Source organism: Pipistrellus hanaki, assembly GCF_964339955.1.
Source record: "Pipistrellus hanaki genome assembly, chromosome: 3".
NCBI lineage: Eukaryota > Metazoa > Chordata > Mammalia > Chiroptera > Vespertilionidae > Pipistrellus > Pipistrellus hanaki.
Genome location: NC_140505.1, coordinates 35,388,390 through 35,408,695, shown reverse-complemented (window position 1 = coordinate 35,408,695; position 20,306 = coordinate 35,388,390). Strand labels below are relative to the sequence as shown.

General features: G+C 37.9%; 1 protein-coding gene and 1 long non-coding RNA gene across 2 annotated transcripts in view; one reads left to right on the top strand and one right to left on the bottom strand.

Annotated features, from left to right (window-relative positions):
- PCCA (propionyl-CoA carboxylase subunit alpha) overlaps nt 1-20,306 on the top strand; it is a 348,368-nt gene that overhangs the window by 218,890 nt on the left and 109,172 nt on the right. The window contains exon 19 of the mRNA XM_084880267.1: nt 5,456-5,558. Within this exon, the coding sequence (XP_084736393.1) occupies nt 5,456-5,558 (103 nt within the window). The remainder of the gene's footprint in view (nt 1-5,455; nt 5,559-20,306) is intronic.
- LOC311620320 lies at nt 16,050-19,310 on the bottom strand. The gene is made up of 3 exons (XR_014794678.1): nt 19,124-19,310; nt 17,068-17,838; nt 16,050-16,756 (listed from the first exon to the last, which is right to left on the bottom strand). It is a non-coding gene; the product is annotated as an uncharacterized lncRNA (long non-coding RNA).

Genomic DNA, 20,306 nt, shown 5'->3' with positions numbered 1-20,306 from the left:
TTTTATTTGCATTAGTACTTTTCTGATTAAAATATTTCAATAAGCTAAAAGTATCAGCATTAGCATTTGTGACAATCAACTGATAGTTTTTGTCATAAAATGTAGAAAAATTTAGTTTTATTGAGCATATTCTTTCTGGCTGGTTGATGATAATCAAAGCCGACAGGTCTGGGTGAGAGCTATTATTTGATTTGCTTTGTGAGCAGCTGTTTATGTGAATTCCTTTTCCCTTTTTTGGGGGAGGGAGGAGGTTGTGTTTTGAAGTAGTAGTAGCTTAAATTATATCAGCTTTGCAAGTAGCTAATAAGTTGTACAGATGAAATTTTTGATCAGGTGGTAGCTGCTTTTCCTTAGATACACATTCAGAAAGGAGGCTAGTTTCTGTGTGTTGTTGCCATGAAGAGCTACATTAAACTCCATGAGTTTTACCCCTTCTTTTCAGAGTCATTTATAAAAATCATCTCTGAGACTAGTTTGGATTTATTGGATAAATGTAATTCTTTTTTAAAATTTGAAATATAACTTTACCTAATTACCATTATAAACAGTAGAATTGCTATCAATTGTTGTTAGTGTAGTTTCAATAATTTTGAAGAAATAGAACATATGTATTTTAGGTTGGTATGTGTTATTTTTATTTATAGTGAATTATAGTTTTTTGGTATTTATATTGGACTTGGCATGCATGCCCAACCCCATCCATTCTATTTACAAACAGAAGTACTTTGAAACGAATGTGAAGCCAGAAGGACTCAGCAAATTTTGTTTGTGGAAGATCAAATTCATAGAGATTCCACGTTGATGATCTTTTCTTGGTAGCCCAAAGTTTTGTTTTCACAGTGATACTTTTTCCTATATCTTACTAACATGTCGCCTTGAAAAAAATTTTTGAAAAATGCCACTTCAGGGCTTTTTTTTTGCTGAGAAGAAACAACAGTTTTCCTCTGTTACCACTTTCCCCCTCCCAACTTTGCTCTGATCCATATTTTACAATTGTGAAAATTTGGGTTCAAAAGGATTGACTGAGTTCCTATAGACATTTCTAGGAAGAGAATGGGCTGAGATGAGACCTCAGCATTTTAACTCGAGAGCCCGTGCTGCAAGTTCCCTCTTGGGGAGGTTATAACATATACGAAACAGATGTGGATCAAAATAAAAGAATGGAAAAATAAATAGTAGTTAGGTTCCGAAGAGAGGCAACTCCATCTCCCCACCAGCTGTCAGATCACTTTCTGTGGGAAAATGCTTTTTGGGTTCCAACAGGATGTCAAGATCAACAACTTCCTTACTCCTCTGGAATCAGAGGCTTGTTGCATCATAACTAAACTGTCTCCACATTTATTTGAAAGAATTAACTCCATTGGGCCACTAAATTATGGAAATATCAAGCATATAATATCGGTTAAGTACAAGGGAAATTACTAAAGTATGTACTATAATTAGGGAACAGTTTATGAGAAATTATTTTAGACAATCTGAGAAGCAGAAAGAGGAATTCAGTTTCCTTAAAGGGATTTCAGTTATGGGGTAAAATAAAAGAATAGGCTTAGAGTTGGGACTAATTATAACAATAAAAGTTAACATTTACACACATTATTTATTTAATCCTCAATCCATCATTTTGATGAAGACAAATGATTATCCTTATTTTATACACTAGAGGCCCAGTTGCACCTTCTCCAATATGGGACCCTTTCATAATCCAGGACTGCTGGCTCCCATCCGCTCACCTGCCTGCCTGCCAGCCTGATACCCCCTAACCACTTCCCTGCCACCCTGATATATGCCTAACTGCTCCCCTGCCAGCCCAATTGCCTTTAACTGCCCTCCCCTGCTGATCTGGTTACCTCCAACTACCCTCCCCTGCTGGCCCAGTCAATCCTAACTGCCCTCCCCTGCCAGCCTAATTGTCCCTAACTGCCCTCCCCTGCTGGCCTGATCCCCCCCAACTGCCTTCTGCTGGCCTCATCTCTCCCAACTACCCTCCCCTGCAGACCTGGTCACCCCCAACTGCCTGCCCCTGTTGGCCCAGTCACCCCTAACTGCCTGTCCCTGCTGGCCCAGTCACCCCTAACTGCCCTCCCCAGCTGGCCTGATCACCCATAACTGCTCTCCCCTGTTGGCCATCTTGTGGCTGCCATCTTGTGTCCACATGGGGGCAGCCATCTTTGTATTGGAGTGATGGTCAATTTGCATGTTTCCTCTTTATTAGTTTGCTCCAGGTCAAACTAATGGCAAGCTGGAAGTCACCAGAGTGACTTTGAAACCTCTGTGCTTATTTCTCTTGTTCCTCTTAACTTAACTTGGGTTGATTTGTGAAGCAACTTGACTTAATAAAATCAGAGAGTAATCAAGCCAACTTGACTTAATAAAATCAGAGAGTAATCAGAAATAGGTACAAAGTGTGGGGTCTTATTTTAAGGAACTTGAATGGTAAGTAAGTAAGTTAAGATTTAACCCGAGCTGAAGTATAATAGAAAGTCTTGGAACAATCTGGAGCAGGAGAGTAACCTAATTATCAGGACTGCAAAGATTTCAGAAAGCCACATTGCCTGGTATTTCTGTCCTGCAATATCCCTGAGAGGTCAGGGTGATAACCCCAGTTGAAGGTGAACTAAGGGAAGTCTAGTGAGGTCATCTATGCAGTCCAAATGCAGCCAGGTTGTAATCTGGGAGCTCAAGGTGAGATCAGACACTAAATGGGTCCGGGCTGCCTGTCACTAGTTGAGTCAGTTAAGCAGAGACAGGGTTGAGTCATGTATGAACATTTATTTTATTAATGCCAGAAATATAGGAGAACATTAGGTCATCCATGAAAGTCTTCTTTGCACCCCCTCTCTCCCCTTTAATCCAACTGCTTATATTGGTAGAAGGACAAAGATTATATCCGGAAGGAAATGGGCAAAAGGAGTAACAATGGGTATGCAAAAGGAATAAAATTGGGTAAAATGGCTACAGATTATAGGCAATGCGGGCTGTGGGATTGCTAAAGGCAGGCAACCCCCATTGTTTCAGCAGCAAGGTTGTTAATCTTTTCATGATGATAGGCAATTCTCAGATAAGGAGAATGGACTGTATTTCCAGGTTAATACCCAGGTCCCAGGATGTACAATTCCCAGCCAGGTTAAAATATGCTTTCTTTAATCAGAACAAAACAATCACGGTTAACAGAGCATGATTAATATTTCCTATAGTCTCCACTGTTCTGTTTCTCCCTCCTGCCCCTAACAAAGGTTCACTCTCCTTTAGGAATTCATGCTGTGTCCCTTGAGTAACAGGGCTTATCCTGTGTATGCTTTGGTATATTTACACCAATAAAAGAGAAAAGTGATAATTGACCATACCTTTGCTACACCCACAGCCAATCAGAGTGAGTATGCAAATTAACCCAACAAAGATGGCAGTTAATTTGCATATGCTGAGGGAGGGAGGAGTGAAGACTGAGGACAGCATAGAAGGAAGATGGAAGGAAAGCTTAAAGCAAGGCGGCTGCAGGAGGGAAAGCGTGGGAGGGGCTAGCCGCGGAAGGGAAAATGCGGAGGGTGGGGAGGCAGTGGCCACAGGAGGAAAACTGGGGTGGGGGTTGGGGGGCAGAGATGGCAGGGAAAGCGTGGGGGGTGGGGGGGGGGGCAGGAGAGGTGGTGGTGATAAGAGGGAAGCCTCTGAAAGCCCTGTTCTTGCAGGAATCTTTCTGCAATGGGCCCCTAGTATAAAAGTAAGGCATGGTCTTGGTCTTTGAGAAGCTCAGGCCTATAGGGGAAACCGACATAAACAAAAAAATGCCCCTTGGAAAAGAGTGGAATTGGAGCACAAAAGGACTGTCCTCCCTTTCCTTCTCTCCGGGCCATGCCTTCCTTTCTCCCTCTCCTCTCTCTCTCTCTCTCTCTCTCTCTCTCTCTCTCTCTCTCTCTCTCTCTCTCTCTCTCTCTCTCTCTCTCTCGTATGCTCCCCTGTTCTTTCCTGTTCTCAAGTGTGATGCTCTGTTCTGAAACAGTCTTCTTCAAAGTGCCAAAAAGACTCTTCGGGGCCTTCATATGCATTATTACTGTGTGGTTTTTTTTAATGCATATTTCACTTTAATTTTCACTCTTATAGTATTGAAAACATTTTTTCATATTTGGGAAATAAGCAGTGGGCCAAATACAAATATTTACCTTAGCGATTTATTATTCTCCATTAAACATATGTCTAGAAATGATTTGATTATATTCAAAGTTTTTGTGACTGTAACTTTAAAAAAATCAAATACACAAAAAATACTTTTGAAATTGGTTGGTATGGGGGTTAAATTAAAACATAGCCTGCAACATTTTTTCAGAACTAGGACTTAAGCCAGAGTCTGGATGCTACATATTTAGTATTTAGTACATATTACTTCACAACTATAAATAATGTGAACATACAATATTTAAATTAGTTTAACTCAGAAATCATGTTGTAAATTTAAAAAAAAAATGTGTGGGCCCTGGTTGTTTTGCTCAGTGGTTAGAGTGGAGACTCAGGCACTGAACCTGGGTTCAGGTTTGATCTCTGGCCCTGGTCTGGGCTCATGTGGGAGGCAACCAGTTGATGTGTCTCTCTCACATTGCTGTGTTCCTCTCTTTCTCCTCCTCCTTTCCACTCTCTCTAAAAATATCCTCTGGTGAGGATTAACAAAAAATAAAATAAATGTGCCAAATATTTGTATTCTAAAAATGTTGTTATCTCTGGTTTCTTCATTCAATTTTTCTGGACCATGTAACATTGATCATACACAAGAAAAAAAATCTGTGTCTTAAGACAAGCATTAGTGATGTTGTATTCTTATCAAAACAAATAAATGAAAAAGAAAACACAAAGGGAAGGTTTTGGAGGTGATGGGAATGTTTATTATCTTGATTGTGGTGATGGTAACATGAGTGAATAAATATGTCCTAACTCATCAAGGTTTATATGCTAAGTATGTACAGTTTTGTGGATGTGTTTTGTTTTGTTTGTTTTGTTTTTGCAAACTCAGTAAAAAAAAAAAGAAAGAAAGAAAGAAAGAAAGAAAGAAAGAAAGAAAGAAGAGACTAACACTGTAGTATTTTAAAAACAGTCTTGGACAGTAACCAGATATTGAAAAGAAATGAATATTGTTTAAGGAAGGTTAATCTTTGAAGGACTGTCACAAATAAAGCCACTCAAATTCATAGACTAGATGAGGGTACTTCAAATAGATGATGGAACCACAATTATCCCAGAATGACTGCTGTTGACCTTGGAGTGTCTGTGTATGGGGTTTTTTGTTGTTGTTGTTGTGTGTTTTTTTAATCTCTCTAGTTTTTTCCCCCAAGAATAGAACCTTTAAAATAAAATGTTCTGAAATACAGTCTTTGGCAGTTTTACTCTGTACACTTAATCTCAAAAGAAAATCAGTTTACTGAGAGATAAAAATATGAAATTATTAACTGTTTTTCTTTTCTTTCTACTTCAGAGTGCCTATTGTTAAACCACAAGTGGCTAACTGGGAGCTTTCAGTAAAACTGAATGATGAAGTTCATACTGTTGTAGCATCAAACAATGGGAAAATGTTCTCGGTAAGTTTTCTTTCTTTTTTGGGGGTGGTGTAATTTTGAAATTATCTATGAATATTTGAAACAATTTTTTTAACTTCTGCAGTGACTTACATCTTTTCAATCTATAACATCTTTGTATTCGTTTCATCTTCTTTAGGAAGCTGAATGTAAATGGAAATTTTTTTTCTCTGATGGTAATTAGGAAATAGCATTTCTAGATTTAGTTGCATTTTAAATCCACCTCTTGACACCTGATTCATTTCTTCTTTTGTTATTGAGATACTTTTGGCTTTGTAATAGAGAAGAGTATCTTTAATTATAATTCCAAACACATGATAGCTGTGGTAGGTCACCATTCTTTTAAAATAATAATCTGAAGCCTCATATAACATTTTCTTGAGATTTCATGTTGTGAGACATTCTTGAGGCTAAATTTACCTTATGACATTCCTTTTGTTTTGAAGAACTTAAAACCCTAGGATGATATCCATGACAAATCTGCTTTAGTTTAATTCTTGTCTGTGCTAAATAATGTTACAATAAGATTTAGTGTTTGTACTGTGGTATAAGTAATATGCTTAAATTCTGTGTTTGAGATTGCCAGGAAAAAACCATGAAGTTTCTATTTTAACTTGTGTCCTCTTTTAGTTTCTGCATGAACCCAGAAAGTACTATATAATTAGCACAATAAATATTATATTAATTTACATTTCTTTTCTCATGGCTAAGCTGCATTGAAATGTCATTTTGTTTTGGGGGGAAATGATTTTTTGTCAAAAGATTTAAACAGGATATGAAAATCATAATAATACAATTTCACTGAAATAAGACCTGCTGAGGTTTTAGGTGCATGGCAGTTTCTTGATCCCAGCTAAAAAATGCCGGAAGTCAAGAATTAATGAGAATTCATTTATTCAACAAATACTTAGTCAAGACTGTACCGGCTGTGTGCTAGATAAGTGCTAAGCTGCTACACTGGAGAAGCTGTAGTCCTTATGTAGTGGCATCACAAATAAATGAGGTTACTTCGTGAATTGGTTTTGTTTAAACTCTGTGACTCATTTTTATACACTAAAACTGTTAAAGCATTTGCTACTAAAAGATGTTTCACTCAACTCTCTTAAAATGAAAGCTGGGATGGAATTAAACAGTTGTCTTACGATATATTTTTGAGGAACTTATGTGATTCTTTACATTCCTCCTTTCCATGTGATTGTTTTAAAGAATAGTTTTGTAAGTGGACAGTTAACTGTCAGGTTGAGTGGCAAATTATGTTGTGTAGTAGAGACTACTACTATTATTATTATGTATCATTTTCCTTTGGGAAAGTTAACGTTACAAAAAGGTAGACTTTAGCATAATTTGTGAGTCACCACCACTCTAGTGGTAACCACTGTAGTGGTAATCTGATATCCCAACACTGTATTATTCTAAGACGTGCCTTGGCTTAATAAGAAAACTGCTCTGGTTACTTCTTTGAACTGTTATTTCTCTGTGCTTGTTTAGATTCCATGTTGGAAAACTAGAGGCCATTGGCCTGACAATTCAAGTGGTGTCTTTGAATTGTTACCTCCTGTTTCACTTTTTAGCTCATGAAGAAAGTAGAGCTGTTTTAAAAAAAACATCAAAATTAATGCATGAAAAATTTTCCCGGAAAATACCTACCTTGTTATATAGTATCAAAATCTACTTCCCATATTTATTGGCTTATTATCAGAAGCATTAAACCTAATGAAAAGAGAGTACTCCTGATAGTATTGATATATTTCTTTTTTCCTAAAGCATATTTATTTATTATGAAGGGAGTCAAGTTGAATTGTGTGGAGCAAGGAAAGGCTCACTGGTATGAAGATTTTAATAGTGTAGAACCCCTGCTTTTAGCGTTTTAGAGGTGAGAACTGTGTCTATTTACTGGCTTTCTAGATTACCTACTGCCACAACCAAGAGAAAATGAATTAGCATAGAGGTGACAGTCTAGTAGGCTAATGACCCCAGAGGTAGTCCAGGCAAAGTCATTTTGCTTATTAGCCCACAATAATGCTTCAGATACCACATGTTTTCATACTTCTCTTATCTAATTAAAACACTTAGTTGTAAGATATATCAAATTAGGAAAGCATGGCGAATATACAAATCTTCTACTGTGGTTTCCTATTAAAAAGAAAAAATATAGGCCAAGACCGGTTTGGCTCAATGGATAGAGCGTTGGCTTGGGGACTGAAGGGTCCCGGGTTCGATTCCGGTCAAGGGCATGTACCTTGGTTGCGGGCATATCCCCAGTAGGGGGTGTGCAAGAGGCAGCTGATCGATGACTCTCTCTCATCGATGTTTCTAACTCTCTATCTCTCTCCCTTCCTCTCTGTACAAAATCAATAAAATATATTTAAAAAAATATATATATAGAGATAACAGCTAAATCCCTTCTGTACATCATCCCATTTCCGCCCTCTTCCCTAGAGGTGAGAGCTATCGTAAAGATGCTATCTATTGTTTCGTTACATGTCGTTACACTTTCATTATGTATATATGTACCATAATAATAGTGAAAAAGAAAATTGTGAAAACATAAGTACTGGATGATACCATTTAGATAAGACTTAAAAAATACAAAAACCAATTCAATTTATAATAGCATAAAAAGAATAAGATACTTAGAAATAAACTTAACTATGGAGGAGAAAAACTTTTACACTGGAAACTATATTACACTAGGAACTACAAAATTTTGCTGAAAGAAATTAAAGAAGACTCATATAAATGGAAAGCCATTTTATGTTCATAGATGGGAAGACTTTTAATGTTGGTATGATGTCAATACTATCTAAAGTGATCTACAAATTTAGTGCAATCCTTATCAAAATCCCTTGGAGTTTTGCAGAAATATAAAAATCCATCCTGTGATTCATATGGAATCTCAAGGGACCCCAAATAGCCAAAACAATTTTGAAAAAGAACAAAGTTGGAGAGCTCATACTTCCTGATTTCAAAACTTAAAACAAAACTACAGTAATTAAAATAGTGTTGTACTGGCATAAGACAGATGCATAGACCAATGGAGTAGACTTGAAAGCGCAGAAATAAACCCTTCGTTATATGGTCAACTGATTTTGATAGGAATGCCAAAGCCATTCAATGGGAAAGGCATCTTTTAAACAAATAGTACTACGAGAGGGGGTGTGCTGGGCTGGGTGGAAAATGTATAAATCAATCAGTCAATAAAAATAAAATAAAACAGAGGAAAAATGAAGTTGGACCCTACCTCAAAGCAAATATAAAATTGTGGAAGCAGGGTGGAAGGGGGCTAATGCGGGAAACTGTGGGACATCTGTGATACTTTCAACAATAAAGGTAATTTTTTTAAAAATAAGAGACTTAAATGTAAGAGCTAAAGCTATAAAACTTTTAGAGGGAAGCATGAGAAAAGCCTTATGACATTGGATTTGATGATCATTTACTGAATATGACATTAAAAGCAGAGTCAAGAAAAGAAAAAAGATAAATTAGACTACATCAAAATGTAAAACTTTTGTGCATCAAAGGACACAATCAACAGAGTAAAAATGCAATCCATGGAGTAGGAGAAAATAGCCTATATAGTAAAAGCCTAATATGCTAAGTGTCCAGTTGTCTGGTGACCAGTCAACTGTTCAACCAATCAAAGCGTAATATGCTAATGATATGCTAAGGCCGCTCAACCACTTGCTATGATGTGCACTGACCACCAAGGGGCAGATGCTCCATTCGGTAGGTTATCTTGCTGCTGGGGTCTGGCCAATATGGGCTGAGTGAAATAGGCTGGATACACCCTGGAGTCCTCCCTCGGCTCCTCCCCTGCCTGATCGTGCACTAATAGGGTCCTTCAGCCTGGCCTGCACCCTCTTGCAATCCAGGACCGCTCAGGGGATGTTGGAGAGCCGGTTTCAGCCTGATCCCACAGGCAACTCCCTTTGGGAGGGTGCCTGAGGGTGCCAGATGCAGGGTTCATGGCTGGCGAGCACTGTTGTGGCAGCACAAGCCTCTTCTGATTGGGACTGATTGGATGTGAGCCTGAGGCAGGCACAATGGGCAGGGATGAGCAGGAGTGTCAGATAGGAGCTGTGGGCAGTGTTGGACTGTGGGTTTTGGCTCGATCCCCTCAGGCCACCCAGAGGGAACTTCACCCATGCACAAATTTGTGCACTGGGCCTCTATTTTCTATATATATGACAAGGAATATTATCCAGAATATATAAAGGATTCCAACAACTCAATAGCAAAACAAATCAACACACAACCTGTTTTAAAAGGACTTGAACAGATATTTTTCCAAAGGAGATAGATATACAAATGGCCAATAAGCATAAGAAAAGGTGCCTGCATTTCCAGACATCTCTCAGGACAGATAGCAACCCTGGTGCTTTTCACAGGCACCTTTCTCAGTTCTGATGTTCTGGGCCAGGAAGCCCAGTTTGGGGATTAGAGCCCAGAATTCTCAGTGGGAATCACCCACAGCTGAAATATCCCTCTGGAACGTCAGCTGCTGTCTGTGGTAGCCCGGCCAGCCCTCTCATGCCTCCGCCCTTCCTACCACTCTTTATCCGCTCTCCACTTTCCAACCTTGATTTTCTTGCAATTTTAAATTACAGCATTTTCATTTTCCAATTTCAAGTAAGTTATGTTTTGATAAAATTTATATTAAAAGTTAAATGGTAGAGATCCATTTCTTAAAAGGCAGTTCTGTGCAGCAAAACAACTATAATTAGTACAAATTAGGAAAATCACTTTGCAAGTAACATGTTATATGTAGAAAATCTTAAGAAATTCACTGAGAAGTTATTACAATTATGAAAAGATTTAGCAGGAGTACAGGATACTAAATAAATAAATTCTATTTTTATTTACTTGCAGTAGAAAAAATTCAAAAATAAGATTATTAAAATTCCTTAAACAAGAGCATCAAAAGAATAAAATACTTAGAATAAATTTAACAAAGGAAGGGCAAAACTTATACTGTGAAAACTGCAGACTCATGAAAAAATGAAATAAAATCTGAATAAAGAGAATGCATCTTATGTTTATAAACTGAAAAACTTAATACTGTTATGATGGCATTACTTTCCAAATTAGTGTACAAATTCTGTGCAATTCTTATCAGAATACAAACTTTATTTTTGTCAAAAATTGACAAGCTGGTACTACTAAAATTCACATGAAACTTAAGGAACTCAGAACAGCCAAAACAATCCTGAAAAAAAGAACAAATTTGGAGAACTCACACTTACCCCTTTCAAAACTGACTTTCTATCCCTCTCCCTTCCTCTCTGTAAAAAATCAATAAAATATATTTTTAAAAAAACAACGGGAAAAAAAAGTTTGTGCTTCCATTTTGTTTCCTTAATAATGTTCATTTTAGTTGAGATAAAACTCTCATCTTGAGATGCCTGTGGTGAATAAAAGGAAATCTTTTGTAGTATTCATATCATTGAAATTGCTACCTTATATTTTTCTTCTTAAAGAAAGAATATGGTGATGAACATAAAATGAAAAATAATAATTACATATAAGTGTATAATAAGTAATTATATATGCATTGTTTGAGGTTTTCTTTCTCAAATATAGCCAACCCTTTCTCATTTGTTCTACTCTATGTACTTTGTTCTAGATTTCTTGAATAAGGAAACATTCCAGCAGTTTGTTTTCATATTTAGATAGCGCTTGTAAAATGTGGTTTTAAGTAGAGCTATATAAATATTTTTATATAACATTTCATAAAAATTAAGAATTAAATGAACTTAGTATGTATCAGTAAATAATCTCATGTACCAAATAACATTTTTTTTTGTTTCCAAATATTCATGTAAACTAAACAGTCTTAAAAGTATTTTTAATATTAGTTCATACCTGCATTTTACATCATAATCTCTGTTCTTTTTATCCCATTTATAGTTACTGGACATTTTATAGAGACTAAGAGTTTTGGTTCTTTAAAGAAATAATTTTAAAATGCCTAGAAAAAAATATATTATTATTACATCTGTCCTTTTTGTCTCTCTGATCAGTTTTTAGAATACATTCTTATGACATTAAAAAAAGTTCAGCAACCAAAGTCAGCTCACTATTACATTTATATCTAATGTAAGCTTTTTGTTAAAATGTATGGCTAAATAGTAGGCTGATAGGTAAGAAAAGAATATTTTTGCCCTAACTGATTTGACTCAGTGGATAGAGTGTTGGCCTGCAGACGAAAAGGTCCCAGGTTTGATTCTGGTCAAGGATAGGTGCGTTGGTTGCAGGCTCCTTCCAGGCCTGGGCCCTGGTCAGGGTGCATGCAAGGGGCAACCAATTGAGGTGGTCTCACATCAGTGTTTATCTCTGTCTTTCCCTTTCTTTTCACTCTCTCTAAAAGATCAATGGAAAAAAATATCCTCAGGCGAGGATTAACAAAAGAAAATAAAAGAAAAATAGCCTTTAAAAATGAATACCATAGCCCTGGCTGGTGTGGCTCAGTTGGTTGAGTATGGTCTCATGCACTGAAAGGTGGCAAGTTCCATTCCCAGTCAGGGACTAGAATCCCTAGTAGGGGGTGTGTGGGAGGCAGCTAATTTGTGTTGCACTCTCCCTTCTTCTCTTTCTCTCTCTCTCTCTCTCAAAATCAATAAAAACATATTTAAAAAATGAATACCATAATTCTTTTAGGGGCTTATAATAAAGGACTGCAATTGTATTTAGAAAATGGCCTTATAGTATGTGATAAACAGTAGAAAATTGAAGTTAAGTCATGCGAAGTATTTTTTCATTTAAAACCTTTTTCTCTTTTGATAGCCATTCACTGTTACGATCATGTAAACTACTTTTTAAAAAATTCTTTATTGTTTAAAATATTACTTATGTCTCCTTTTCCCCCCACTGACCTCTTCCCGGATGTTCCCACCCCCCCCTCCACCCCCCCAGCATAAACTACTTTTCTGTTTGCTTAATTTTTTTACTTAAACTCTTCTCCAATCCCCCCATTTAAAAAAAGTTTACTAAACAAAGTAATAGAAACATTATCCTATTTGAGGAAAGTATTTTCTGTTGATGATTTTTTTTTTAACAGAAAAACATAACAGTGTATTAACATGAAATATTTTCCTGTTGGCTAAAACATTTGTTTTCTTGGTTAAATTATTTTTCCATTTGAGAAAAGATTACTCAGAAAACAGTCCAGGTAATTGCTTTTAAAAAGTTAATTTTTTCTTCAAGAAATATAAAACCATTGTAAGTAAAGCCAACAGACTTGAGGGAAAATTTGCAGCTCATTTTAGTGGGGGGAGGGAGGAGGGAATGTTCTTATTATATAAAGAACTCTTACAATCAATATGAACAAGACCAACTACCCAGGTGAAAAAAAATGTTCAAAGACAGTTTACAGCAGAGGACATATAAATGGCTTCTGCACACATGCAAAATTGTGATAAAACATACAAAGAAATTCAAGTTAATGTACCATTTTCCACCTATGTGTTGGCAAAGTTAAAAAAAAATTGATAATTTCCTAACTTGATAAGGTTGTAGAAAAATAGGCCCTTATACCTTATTGGTGGGAGTATAAATTATACAGCCTCCATGGAGAACAATTTGACAAAATGGAATTATCCTATGAGATATGCTCACATGTAGGAGATGTACAAGAATGTTCATGGCAGTATTGCTTGTAATTGCAGAAGATTGGAAACAGCTGACATGCCCAGCACAATGGGAGAATTAAATAAATGTGGTACATCCATAACATCAAACCTCTGTTGTATTCCCTAAAAAGGATCTGAGCCTTCTCTATACTGATTTATGAAGTGACAAAGGAAATGTACATGCACCTGTGTAAAAAAGGATGTATGTATTTATGCTTGGCAGGAGCCACCAGAAACAACCATAACTGCTTTTGAATTGGGAAGCTGGATGGCTGACCCCCTGACAAGCATGAGAGAAGGATACGGACCTTATACTAAAAGTCTCTTTAGTACTTTTTGAATCTTGAATTCTATGTATGTAGTCTATTCTTTTTTAAAATCTGCAAAAAAAAAAAAAAAAAGAGATTTCAAACTGCAGCAGAAGGGTCTGGAACACGTGGGACTGCTGAAATATGGGATTTTAATCACCAACCAAGAAACTCCTGCAAGGCCTACGCAATCTACGGAAGTGGTCAGGTGAACAGCTGGCTCAGTGAATGAAGAGCTCCGGCATTACTCACACAGGGTGGGCAAAAATGTGTTTACAGCTTTTGTGTGGGAAATAACACAACAATTAGTAAGTGATAATGCAAGAATAAGCTTTGTGCTTTGCATACTCACAACCTACTTTTGCCTCACCCTTTATAAGTGCAATTACTGAAACTCCTTTGATTAGCACTCTGAACTTGGAGGTAGTTGTTGGCAATCACTTAGTTATCTATGCTTAGACATTTATCTAAATTAAGAAACTAGAAAAAGAAAAAAAAATGTACGGTGAGTGAGTGAGAGAAAGGAAATTGGGTAAGAACAGATCTGGAGAGCCCCTCCCACACAGCCTCGCATTTTCCCTTCCTCGGGTGTATAAAGTACTGGAGGGATTGCTATGTAGAGGAGGTAGAGAGGTGTATATCTCACTAACAGCAAAGGCAACGAGAGCTTCCTCCAAAAGTTTTGCTCGGGGTCTCAGAACTCATAGTGATTTTCACGGCTTCTAAGTCATTACTGTGGAGTGGAATTATTCTCCCCTGCTCTTGATTTAAGGAAGAAGGTCCGAAAGTAACTTACTTTCCAATGTGATGACATTACCTCAAGCTAAAAAAAATATCCTTTCAAAGCAAACTCGGTCAAATCAGCTTGATGCCTGATAGGAGGGGGTCAGTTAAGTAAGGTTGTAGAAAAATTAAGTCTGAAGAGTAATGCTGCACAGCTTGATTTGTTTATTTTTAAAATGCAGTCCTCCTCAGTGGGCATGGCACTGCACTTTTGAACCCTAGGACTGAATTTTCCTAAAAAGGTGAGGCTCCTGGCCATGCAGTCTGGAAAATTGCTCGTCTAATTGGGTGCACTGTTGCACCTGTACGCTCTTGAATGACTCAGTCATGTTGTGCTCAAGAGTCAAGTAACTTGTTTTGAGACTAAATGAAGAAAAAAAATAGGTTGTAAAATTCAGTTACTTCAGAAATGAAACACACTAAATGGTATTGTTTGTTACCATATTAGAGTTGGCAAATACTATAATTAAGCCATCAAGTGATTTTAGTAATCTGCTCGTTTCAGTCACCTTCTGAAGAATTTTATTTAGAATAAAGCTTTAAATACTGACACCAGAGGCCTGGCTGGTTTTTCTCAGTGGATAGATCATTGGCCTGTGGACTGAAAGGTCCCAGGTTTGATTCTGGTCAAGGGCACATGATCAGGTCATGGGCTCCATCTCCAGTGGGGGGCATGCAGGAGGCAGCCAATCAATGATTCTCTCTCATCATTGATGTTTCTATGTCTCTCCCTCTCCTTTCCTCTCTGAAATAAATAAATATATATATATATATATATATATATATATATATATATATATATATATATTTTAATATTGACACCAAATATTAGGGTTGAATCAGTTCATTAACTTATCAACCATTATAAAATATTCATAGTAGTATAGTACCCTGTAATGGGCACTGGTAAAATTTCTACCATAAATTTTATTTAAAAACATTTTATTCATTTGGCATGATATTTATTGGCCCCTTAAAGTTATGTATAAATAAAATGAACAGTGAAGCAAACTGTCAAAGTCCCTTTGTTGAATTATTCAACCATTAGATGAATTTTGATAGGTTTATAGCCATTACACAGTTATCATTTCAGTTGTGTTATAGTTTAATGGCTGTTTATTGAGTACATTCTACAACACAGGACCTGAAGAACTAATGGTAATCAAGAGAGATAATGTCTGACTCCTCATAGAATTTGTCATCTCTTAGGGGACAAGGACAAAGGCTGTGTCAGTCAAGTACAGTAAGTAGGTGAGTGATGACAGGGAGAGACAGGCACTGCAGAAAACAGCTTTGGGAGTCCTAACCTGGACACGGAGGTGGTTGTGGAAAGCTTTAGGGTGGAAATAATGGCCAACCTGAGACCTAAAGAAGGCAGGTGGAGGGTGAGATTTCAAAGATGCATATTTCATACAGTTCATTACTGCTGTTAGGAAATCATTGTGACTATCCTTAAAGTTCAGAGACTTGTCATAAACTAAAATGCCTGTCCTCAGTGTGTATGTACTGAGATGCAGTGACAATCAGGACATGGTTTGGCTAATATACCTCAGCTGGTGTAAAGGGCCATGCTGCTCAGCTCTGCCTCTGCCTCTGCCGGGTCACTGTGCAGTGACTGCTTTGCTCCCTATTCCCATGGACAACACTCTTCTTTTCTCTCTGCATACCTTCACTCCTTAACTTTAAATAATTCTGGATTGAGTATACATTTTGTTTGTTTAATTTAAATTTTAAGTGAGGTATAAGTGACATATAACATTAGTTTTAGGTATACGATATGATGATTCAATGTTTGTCTATATTACAAATGATCACCATAAGTCTAGTTAACATTTGTCACCACAGTTACAACTATTTTTCTTATGATGAGAGTTTTTAAGATTACTCTCTTAGCAACTTTCACATATGCAGTATAATATTATTAACCACTAGAGGCCCGGTGCACAAAATTTGTGCATGAGGGTGCGGGGGAGTTCCTCAGCCTAGCCTGCACCGTCTCCAATCTGGGACCCCTTGGGGATGTCCAACTGCCAGTATTGGGCCTAAACCGGCAGTTGGACATCCCCCTTACAATCCTGGACTGCTGGATCCTAATCACTCACCTGCCTGGTCACCCCTGACTATCCCCCCTCCCTGATGGTCTGGTCACCCCTCACTGCACCCTCTCCCAGCCTGGTCACCCCCAACTATCCCCCCACCAGCCTAGTTGACCCTAAATGCCCCCCCTGCCATCCTGGTTGCCCCCACTACACTCCCCCCCTCCCCCCCCGCAGCCTGGTCACCCCATACAGCCTGCTGTTTACTTTTATGGTCGTTCCTCACTAACCCCCCTGCCAGCCTGGTTGTCCCATGCAGCTTGCTTGTTCAGTCTTTTAGTTGTCTCTCACTAACCCCCCTGGCCTGGTCATAAGTGGCCATCTTGTGAGGGTGTGAAGGTCAATTTGCATATTACCTCTTTATTATATAGGATAGTCACCATGCTCTAAATCAGTGTTTCCCAAACTTCTCTCATGATGAGAATCACCTGGTGGAGTTGTTAAAACACAGATTCCTGAATCCCAACTAAGAAGTGCTAAACTAGAATTTTTGGGAACATATAGGTAAAATTGTATACCTAACTAGTGCTCTAAGACAGATGTTATATACAGAGCACTAAGTTAGGTATGCAATTTTACCTAAATTTTACCTAGAATTTAAAAATTCTAGTTTAGCACTTCTTAGTTGGGATTCAGGAATCTGTGTTTTAACAACTCCACCAGGTGATTCTCATCATGAGAGAAGTTTGGGAAACACTGCTCTAAATGATATCCCCATGGTTTGTTTATTTTATAACTGGAAGTTGTACCTTTTGAGACTCCCCTTCTCTCATTTACCCACCTCCAACCTGGCTAGTTAGCAATCTGTTCTCTGTATCTATGAACTTGTTTTTATATATTTATCCATTCATTTATTTATATTCCACATATAAGTGAAATTATATATGATATTTGTCTTTTCTCTCTGACTTATTTTACTTAGCATAATGCCCTCAGGTTCCATCCATGCAACATTTCCTTTTTTTTATGGCTGAATAATAATTACATTCTCTCTCTCTCTCTATTCGTCCATTAATGGATACTTAGATTGCTATTGTAAATATGCTGCAGTGAATATGGGTGGGGCGTGTACATGTATCTTTTCAAGTTAGTGTTTTTATTTCCTTCAGATAAATACCCAGAAGTGAAATTGCTGGATCATATGTTCTATTTTTAATTTTTAAGGAACTGTTTTCAGGAGTTATAAAAATTTGACTCCTTTAAGCCAAGTCCTCATTGAACAGTAGAGCACATTAGGCCTGAGAGACTGAGTGACTCACCCAAGGTTGCTTGGTAAATAAAGAGAGCAAAACCAAAACCTCGGGTCTCCTGATGGCTAGTCCTCTTTTTATTGAGCTCTCTGCAATGAGAAGAAACTCTAAATTTAGCAACATTGTGGATGGTATTAGTTTTCCCTCTGAACATATCACAAAAAAAGTTGAAGTATTGAATTTCTCCTACTTAGGAAGCTTGTCGCCTACTGTCACATCTATTGGGTCGGCAGCTAAGTAATTGCGGATTTTTTAAAGAAAATCAAAGACAATTTTTTCATGGAACTAAATAACTTTATTCTGTAATGTATTGCCCATTTTGATCAATGACCTTTTGCCATCTTTCAGGCAGCATCATAATCCCACGTTCAAAAAACTTCTGGTTTTTATTAGCAAAAAACTGAATCAGGTACGATTTGACATCATCATCATTGTTGAAATTTTTACCATTCAAGGAGTTTTGTAAAGATCGAAACAAAAAGTAATCAGATGGTGCAAGGTCAGGACTATATGGTGGATGTGGCAAAACATCCCAACCAAGCTCCATTAATTTTTGCCGAGTGACCAAAGATGTGTGTGGCCTTGCATTGTCATGATGGAATACAACACCTTTTCGATTTGTCAATTCGGGCCGCTTTTCTTCAACTGCATTGTTTAATTTCGTTAGTTGTTCAATGTAGACATCAGAATTGATCGTTCGGTTGGGTGGTAAGAGTTCAAAGTAGACAATTCCTTTGTAATCCCACCAAACTGATAACAAAACCTTCTTTTGATGAATATCAGCTTTTGATGTTGTTTGAGTTGGTTCACCTGGCCTGCTCCACGATCTTTTCCGCTTGATATTGTTGTAAACAACCCATTTTTCATCGCCAGTTATCAGTCGTTTTAAAAATGGATCATTTTCATTACGTTTCTTTAGCAAATCGCAGCTGCTAATGCGTTGCGTTAACTGTGATTCTTTCAGTTCGTGAGGAACCCTTGTATTGAGTTTTAGAACATAGCCAAGTTGTTTTAAGTGATTTTCAATGCATGTATGTGATACATGAAGCTTCTCTGCAATCTCATGTGTTGTACTGTGACAGTCCGAATTGATTATTGCTTTGATTAGGGCGTCATCAACTTCAACTGGACGACCAGAGCGTTTTTCATCTTTGAGTGAAAAATCACCAGAACGAAATTTGGCAAACCAATTTTGACACTGCCGTTCTTTTAAGGCTTCGTCACCATAAACAGCACATAACTTTTTAAGAGCTTGCGATGCGTTTTCCCTTTGCGGAAATAAAAAAGCAAAATATGACGAAAATGTTCCTTTTGATTTTCCATTTTTTAACGAAAGCCAAACGAAAACTACAAAACAGATCAAAAAACTTTTTTTACTGATTAACAGCTGAATAGCCAACTATCAAATAACAAAATGTGTTTTACATTTGTACTACGTCTGCAAACCTAAAAATTCAACTGAAGCCATATATGTGTGAAACCCGCAATTACTTAGTTGCCGACCCAATAATAGTGTTCCTTAAACCCCGGTCAGTTTGGCTCGGTTGGACATTGTCCCATGCACTGAAATTTGCTGATTCAATTCCTCGTCAGGGCACATGCTCAGTTGTAGGCTCCATCCCCAGTAGGGGATGTGCAGTAGACAGCTGACCAGTGTTTCTCTCTCTAAAAAATCAATTTAAAAATCTTTAAAGAAAAAAAGAAAAAGTGTGATTGCTCAGTCCTATATAATAAAAGCCTAATATGCTAAGTGCCCAGTCTATCCGTTGGCTGTTCCACCAATCAAAATGTAATCTACAATAATAAAAGAGAAATATGCAAATTGACTGTACCTCCACAACACCCACCAGCCAATCAGAAGTGAGTATGCAATTTAACCTAACAAAGACGGTGGGTTAATTTGCATATGCAGCCAAGGAGCGAAGACTAAAGGGTCTGGCCTGAGTGAAGACTGAAGACTGAAGAGGCTTGGCTTCTCCACCCCAGCTGGAGCAAAGGCCTGGGTCGCGGGTGCCAGAGAAAAACTGGTGCCGGCAGCCAAGGGAAGAAAGACCTATTGCACAAATCTTCGTGCAGAGGGCCTCCACTATGCTAATGATATGCAAAGGCTGCTCAACTGCTTCCTATGACATGCATTGATCACCAGGGAGCAGGCAGCTAACCAGTCAACCAGTCACTATAATGTGCACTGACCACAGGGGGACAGATGCTCCCACAGTAGATTAGCTTGCTGCAGGGGTCTGGCTGATTGGGATTGAATGAGACAGGCTTGACATGCCCTGGAGCCCTCCCACGGTCCCTCCCTGGCTGGCCAACCTTCTGTGTCCTTCCCTGGCCCCGATTGTGCACCGGTGGGGCCCCTTGGCCTGACCTGTGCCCTCGTGCAACTCAGGACCCCTCGGGGGATGTTGGAGAGCCAGTTTCAACCCAATCCCACAGGCCAGGCTGAGGGACCCCACTGGTGCATGAATTAATGCACTGGGCCTCTAGTGTGATTATATGAGCTCATCAGAACCAATTACAAGAAGTTAGAAAGGCTTGGTAGATAGCTACCAAGGCTACTTTATTCTGTTGGGATGATATTTCAAATCCTTAATATAACTTTCCTTTATCACTTCATTGTCTAAATAATGACTGTTCAATGGAATATTTTTGTAAAATCAGTATGTTCAAAGTTTTGAATTCC